Consider the following 7,554-nt stretch of genomic DNA (forward strand, 5'->3'; position numbering starts at 1 on the left):
GTCAGGAAGCACCAGTTAGAACTGGACATGGAACAACAGACTGGTTCCAAATAGGAAAAGAAGTACGTCAAGGCTGTACAATGTCACCCTGCTTATTTAACTTATATGCAGAGTACATCATAAGAAATGCTGGGCTGGAGGAAGCACAAGCTGGAATCAAGATTGCTGAGAAATTAATAACCTCAGATATGCAGATACCACCACCCTTATGGCAGAAAGTGAAGAGGAACTAAAAAGCCTCTTGATGAAAGTGAAAGAGGAGAGTGAAAAAGTTGGCTTAAAGCTCAACATTCAGAAAACAAAGATCATGGCGTCTGGTCCCATCACTTCATGGGAAACAGATGGGGAAACAGTGGAAACAGGGTCAGACTTTATTTTTGGGGGTTCCAAAAATCACTGCAGATGGTGACTGCAGCCATGAAATTAAAAGATGCTTACTCCTTGGAAGGAAAGTTATGACCAACCTAGATAGCATATTTAAAAGCAGAGACATTACTTTGCCAACAAAGGTCCGTCTAGTCAAGGCTATGGTTTTTCCAGTGGTCATGTACGGACATGAGAGTTCGACTGTGAAGAAAGCTGAGCGCTGAAGAATTGATCCATTTGAACTGCGGTGCTGGAGAAGACTCTTGTGAGTCCCTTGGACTGCAAGGAGATCCAACCAGTCCATCCTAAAGCAGATCAGTCCTGGGTGTTCACTGGAAGGACTGATGCTGAGGTTGAAACTCCAATACTTTGGCCACCTCATGTGAAGAGCCGACTCATTGGAAAAGACCCTGATGCTGGGAGGGATTGGGGGCAGGAGGAGAAGGGGACAACAGAGGATGAAATGGCTGGATGGCATCACTGACTCGATGCACGTGAGTTTGGGTGAACTCCGGGTGTTGGTGATGGACAGGGAGGCCTGGCATGCTGTGATTCATGGGGTCACAGAGTCGGACACGACTGAGCGACTGAACTGAATATTTTAACCCCATTACTAAATATTTCTGAAATCAAGAGTTTAGTGGTACTAATGATTATAGATTATGACAGACTTCTGTTGGCATTTTCTATTAGAACCTATTATTTCTGTGATCAAAAATTTCAATGACTCCCCAGAGAAATAAAAAAAAACAACTGTTAGGCATTCAAAGGCATCCACAATTTGCCTCCAGTCCACCTTTTCTAGTCTCATTTCCAATTCCATCCTTATATTACACTCCCTGGTCAAGAATGTGCGTTAGCTGCTCAGTTGTGTCCGACTCTTTGCAAACCCATGGATGGACTGTCAGGCTCCTCTGTCCATGGAGTTCTCTGGGCAAGAATACTGGAGTGGGTTACCATTCCCTTCTCCAGGGGATCTTCTCCACCCAGGGATCTAACCTGGATCTGCTGCACTGCAGGCAGTTTCTTTACCATCTGAGCCACCAGAGTCACGAATACACTTTCCCATCTGCTTGTCCCTCCTTTTGGGAGAGAATTTTTCCTACCCATCTCAATTTTCAATTTGGTCAAAAAAAAAAAATCAATCCATGCTTCAGGGTCGACCTCAAACATGTTCTCTCCACAAAAGCCTCTTCTTTCTCTTAAGACTCAAGTCATACTCTGCTTTGCATTACAGACACAGTATATCTGAATTGTCTTTATTTCTTCTTTAATGTCTTGTCATATTCCTTTGTTTCAGGTCATGTGCATGTTAATGACATGTGTAAATATATAAAGTAATGGAAAAGGTAGGCTAAAAATTTAGTTCATCTATCTGTGATCAGAAAATCTGAGTTTCAGGGAATTTCCTGGTGGTTCAGTGGTGAGGACTCTGGCACGTTCACTGGTGGGCTCCAGTTCAATCCCTGGTCAGGGAACTAACATCCAACAAGCCACACAAAAGGGGAAATTTAAAAAAAGAGAGAGAGAGAAGAAAATCTGAGCTCCAGAAGGTACCAGAAATGAAGACCAAAAGGACTGGGTCTATTACTCAGACTACAGAGTCTTTGCCAATGTGAAGGGCTGGCTGAGCTAAGCAATAAATGCCAACAACAGTTTCAAGAAAGCAGTGTTTGATCTAGAAGGCAATTGGAAGGCTGAGTGAGAATCTGCATGTGTGTGATTCATAAAATCAAGGCATAGTATAGACGTGAAGACAGAAAAAGCACGACCAGGTGATGAGAAGTCTGATTTTGATCAATTAAGCACTGACTTTTTAGGCTGAGATCCCCGAGTAAGAAGAGTTTACACACATACACGCTCATAAAAACATGTGTGTATACAGCTGAAACAAGTTTCACCAAAAAACTTAAACTTTACTATGCAAAATACACTCTGTATTGTCTATGCCATTTCTGTAATGCTATCATAATCCAGTAAATCTATTTCACAATCCACTAATGGTTTGAAACCTATTTTTGAGAAATACTGACCTCTAGTCACTGAAAATCATGGCAAAGTTTCAAGTTTCATTCTGCAATTGGTCTCCTATGCCACCATTTCTTGGCCTATTTTAGCTGTCCCTTACTCTGGCAAATGCTAAAGTTTCATGGATAACAATGAATAAAATGTGTGCATTTTACATGTAATTACATACAGTATGTACATCAAAAATAAATCTTAACACAGAGGAATTTTTATTTCTGCCAATTAGATCTAATACGCAAACCTTACTCTTTTTAAGTTTAAACACTGGTGATACCTTAAGACAGAGCATTATACCGTAACACAAGTAGATTGTGCTGCTTCTCTAAGAGTTAGGACTGGGGTTGCTCAAGTCTTTCCCAGAAACATGCTTAATGCTACTATGCCTGCCCCATCCAAAGCCTGAAATGCCACGTGCTTCATTCAATAAGCACTAAGCTATGCAGGGTCATTTTAACTGCAGTGACAGCAAAGCAACATAAATGCATTTACTGTGGTAGCCAGTCTGTTTCTTCAGGACTTGCGAAAAACTGAAAAGTTTGGATCTTAAAGGAGCAATGAAATAGCTCAACCACTAAGGTGGCTCAACCACTTAATGTGTGCCTCTGGCATATACTAACATCTCAGCCTTAAACACATAAACCTGAGACTCTAAAAACAGCATTCACCCAGTCCATCAACCTGTCTCCTTGCATGTTCCTCACCATCATTTGCAGTCCTCTTCCTCCAGGCTCCATCACTGAAATAAAATGCTTAGCTACATAATACATACAAAAAATTCCTAAAGACTACTGTGACATAGAGGCAAAGAATTATAATCATTCTGTGACCAAGAACAAGAAGCAGCAGTCTAATTTTTCTAAAAATTTATGAACCACTGCTTTAACTCCTGTCATCCAAGAAACCCAACACCAAATCATTTTTCTTCACTAATAAGTGTAATGTCACCAAATTTTGTCCTTGGGTGGCAAACTGCCAATTACTAAACCAGAGAATACTCGTACAAAATAATATAAATCTACAATAAAAGTTTATGAAAACATGTTAGAATGTAAGAGGCAAGGATCATAACCCAGGGACCTAGGAGCAAAGGTAGAAAATGAAGATTTGCAGCAACCACCATCTTTAAAAATCACCTGACTTTAAAATTTTACAAAGTACACATGCAAGTTTAATACAGGAAAATGACTTCTCTCCCTAATTTTCATGTCAAATTGATGTCCAAGAGAATACAATCCCAAGATGATGAACACTGGATGTCTCTACATTGCTCCCAGTTCTCAATTCTGTGACTCAAGATCTAAGGTTCAAGTAAGAGCACTGGATCAGGAGTCAATGCCCTCCACTCTAACGGCCACAACTACTTCAATGGTTATTAAGGCTTTGGTGAGGTCAGTTAAACTTTCTTGGTTCTGACACTCAAGTTTTAAAAAATGTGACTTTAGGGCATTTCATAGAGTCAGCTGGCTAAAGTGAGAGCATACAAGTAAAAGGATACTGAAGCCTGTAAGAACTTTTTTTTAATGTAGCCCAACTCTTTTTCAAGGAGGCCTCTAAAAGTAAAGTGACTTGCTCAATGTGACAAGACAAGTTTGGTTCATGGGTATGAAACCAAACCCATTTTTCTACCGTATCATTGTGCTGTAAATAATCCCAAACTGATTTTAACAGGAAGTTTAAGACTAGGTAAAAGTTTTACTCCTCAGACATACAATTGCAAGGCAAGAGAAAATCAAGTGGGTGACAAATGTCTGCCAGCCTAATAGTAACGATTTGTGGCTCATAATGAAGAGCTGAGCTCTAAACACCTGTATTCTAGTCCTGGTTCTATTTTTGGTGTTTTTCAAGTTGATTTTCCAAAACCTGGTTGTTCTTCCTGAACAAAGCAAAAAGTTAGTTGTTAATCTACTGTGCAGGACTAACCATGCAAATAAGAGATAGTAACATAATACTTGCAGCACTCACACACCAGAAACCGCTCTAGACGTTTTAGGCATCATTAAGTAATACTAACCTTCACAACCACTCTTGAGGTGAGCACTATTACTCCTATTTTACAAATGAAAAACTAGAGGCACAAATACAATGACACCAAGCCTGGATTCAAAGTCAGGAGTCCAGTTTGGGTCTTTGCATCTAACCATTGCTCCACATTTCCTATCACCATTAGAACTATTATCATTTTACAAGACTGTTAAAAAACACAAACAGAAATCTGAAAAGGAGAAATACGCTGAGTGCTGTAATCCTGATGACAACTGTGATTTTTTAAGTCCTAGTTTTGTGCACTGATAAGGTTTCTTTAATAGCCAATCAGAGTTACTTCATCTAGAAAGTATAAAAACCTAGCTTAATATCTGAAAAGAATCTAAACATACTCATGCAAAGTGTAACAAATTACTTGTATCCAGACTTTCAACCTAAAAAGTTAGAGGAAAGTTTCCTGGAATAGTCAGAGGGAGTTAAGATCTGTACTAAACAGTTTTTTTTTTTTTCCTTTTTAGTGCATTTGTGTTTAAACACTGACTTTTAAAGGCTGAAACAGAGTGTTAGCTAAACCCCACATATCTCAATACTGACATTTTCAAATCACACTGCACTGATTCGGGCTGGCTACCTTATAGGCGCAGTACCCACGTGCGTCTGAGTTAGTGCAGACGTAGTCGAGTGACTCAAAAATGAGTGGCATCTTAATTGAGATGGGTCCCTAAGAGTGAAAAGCTTTCCCTAACTCAGCAGTAGCCCCGTCTAAGAGAAACTTCACTTGGACTCACGTTCGTTAAGTTAAGCTACAATTTCACTTTACCTCCAAGTCCTAATGGAGACTTTAGACTTGGGGAAAAGGGAATGTATCAACGGCGAGCAGTGCAGATGTTAAAATTTTAAAAGCAAGAAGGTTCAAATGGCTTAGAATGGAACCCAGGCTGGGAAAGTTAGGACTTTCAAGAGTCTCACATCCTAGACGTGGGAGAGAACACGTGGTGAGCCGGCACCCAAGGTGGGGGGTGGGGGGGGTGGATGGGGGTGTCCGGAAGCAAGGAAACAGACAGACTTGTTCATTTTAACTACCCAAAGTAAAGTCGATGAGCTCGGTAAGGGTCGGAGAATAGTACTGCCCCAAAGCGGGGCTCTGTCAAAAGCCAGAGTTCTGAAGAGCGCAAGCAAGAGAACTGGCCGGGCAGCAGGAAGCCGCCCCTGGGGGGCCTGGGGCCTCGGCGAATATGGCGGCCCCAGCGACGGAGAGGCCCAGACAGCACGGAGCCCGCCGGTAGAGCTCAAGTCCACTGACCGTCGGATCTGGCCGCGCCCGTTCTCTCTGCCCTCTGGACAGGCCGCGCACGGGGGTGGCGGCATGGGCCCACCCTGCGCCGCCACCGCGCTCGTTGCCTCCTCGCCCCGGGCCTCCGAGGGCCACGCGCGATGCCAGACCGCGCGCCGCCGGGCCGGGGGGCAATAAGGCCGAGCTTGGGAGAGTGCCCGCCCCGCGCCGTTCTGTTCACTTTACCTTGGCCTGCAGCCTCGCTGGGGCCCAGGCCAGGCAGGTGCAGGTACCGCTGAGGTGCGCGGAAGGCACGTACTCCTGGTGTAGCCGGTTGTTGGCTGTCTCCCACACTCGTAGGTGACCGTCGGCAGACGCTAAAGCGAAATAGGCCTGGCTCTGCGGGGAGAAAGCGCAAGGGACCCCCGCGGGGGACAGGGGGTCCGCAACACCACCACCACCCGCCGCCATTGCTGCTCTGGCTCCGCGGCAGCCACGTGTTCGCTCGTGCGCAGGCGCATCGGGGAGGGGCGGGGCCTGGAGGGAGGAAGTAGGGCGGAGGGAGTTCAGGGAGCAGAGGGAGTATCTCTTCGAGACGCAAGCGAGCGTTGGACCGCCTACCCGTGGACGGTGGCCCGGTGGGCTCAGTGCTAATTTCTTCTGGAGACGAGTGAGTGGAGAAAGACAGGACTCCTGCCTTAAAAAAAAAAAAGAAAAGGTGTTTTTTGTTTTAATTTAAATAACATGATTGAACGAGATGGTTGAAACAAGCGTTCAGTTATAATTACTTGATTATGACAACCCTTTCCATTTTTCCTTGTCCACTTACAATCTGTAATCCTGCACACTTTAACAATTTAATCAGTCATAATAGTATTAAAGTAAAGGTGGGAGAGTCTATTCAGCCTTCTTTGGTCAAGATTTACCCCATGTTACCGCACCAAATGTTCAGTTTTTAACGTCTCCATAACATTTCACCAAATCTGTGCGTTCTGATTCCAGAAACGTCAGGTAATATTCAGCCACACAAAGTTTATTGATCAGCAGGAAACACACACACACAAAAGAAACCCACTGCCCTCAGGGCTATAGGAGACTGAATCTTTTATAAGTAGAGAGAGTCATGGTAAAATCTGCATTTTATATTATCTGGAATGACATAAACTGATCTACATTTTAAAAGGCCTCCTGCATGTTTCATGGAGACAGTAGAGGGGCAAGAATGAAAGCAAAGAGACAAGAAAGAAGGAGGATGGTGGGTTGTGGTGGTGAGAATTGGTCCAGATTCAGATATACCCTGAAGTTGGAGCCAACAAGACTTGCTAAATGGATTGATTATGAAGGAGGAGGAAAAGACTTGAGTGAAGGATGACTATAAGGCCTGAGAGAATAAGTGAATGGTGATACCATTGGCTGAACTGGGGAAACGGGTCTGGATGGAGTGGAAATCAAGACTTCTGTTTTGGGCAGTTAAGGCTGAGATGGCCATTAGACATCCAAATAGAGTTAGGAAATCACAGACATAAATTTTGCATGCATTAGTATTCAGATGCTATTTGAAACTGTAGGACTGCTCAGATCATCTAGAGTGTAACTATAAATAGAGAAAAAAGCTTAGCCCCAAAATGTGCCAATCTGTCAGGAACAGAAAGAGAACCCAGTGAAGGAGATTAAGAAGGGTTAACAGTGATTAAAGCCCTGGAGAATGAGATGCCCTGGAAACCAAAATTTTTATAAGGATTTCAGAAGCATGACATAATCAAAACCATGTCAAATGCTGTAAGATGAATACTGAGAATCAGTGAACTTGGCAAGATCAAGATCATTGTTGGCTTTTCAAAAGCATTTTTAGTACAGAGGTAGGGGAATAACTCATTGTGGAAAACAGAGGGGGGAATGGGAGA

The 7,554-nt window shown here is 43.1% G+C and overlaps 1 protein-coding gene across 1 annotated transcript in view; it reads right to left on the bottom strand.

The window, feature by feature from the left end:
• WDR43 (WD repeat domain 43) overlaps window positions 1-6,121 on the bottom strand; it is a 37,593-nt gene extending 31,472 nt beyond the window's left edge. The window contains exon 1 of the mRNA XM_052648386.1: window positions 5,897-6,121. Coding sequence (XP_052504346.1) covers window positions 5,897-6,121 — 225 coding nt within the window. The remainder of the gene's footprint in view (window positions 1-5,896) is intronic.
• Window positions 6,122-7,554: the final 1,433 nt, after the last annotated feature.

Source organism: Budorcas taxicolor, chromosome 11 (genome assembly GCF_023091745.1).
Source record: "Budorcas taxicolor isolate Tak-1 chromosome 11, Takin1.1, whole genome shotgun sequence".
Classification (NCBI taxonomy): Eukaryota; Metazoa; Chordata; class Mammalia; order Artiodactyla; family Bovidae; genus Budorcas; species Budorcas taxicolor.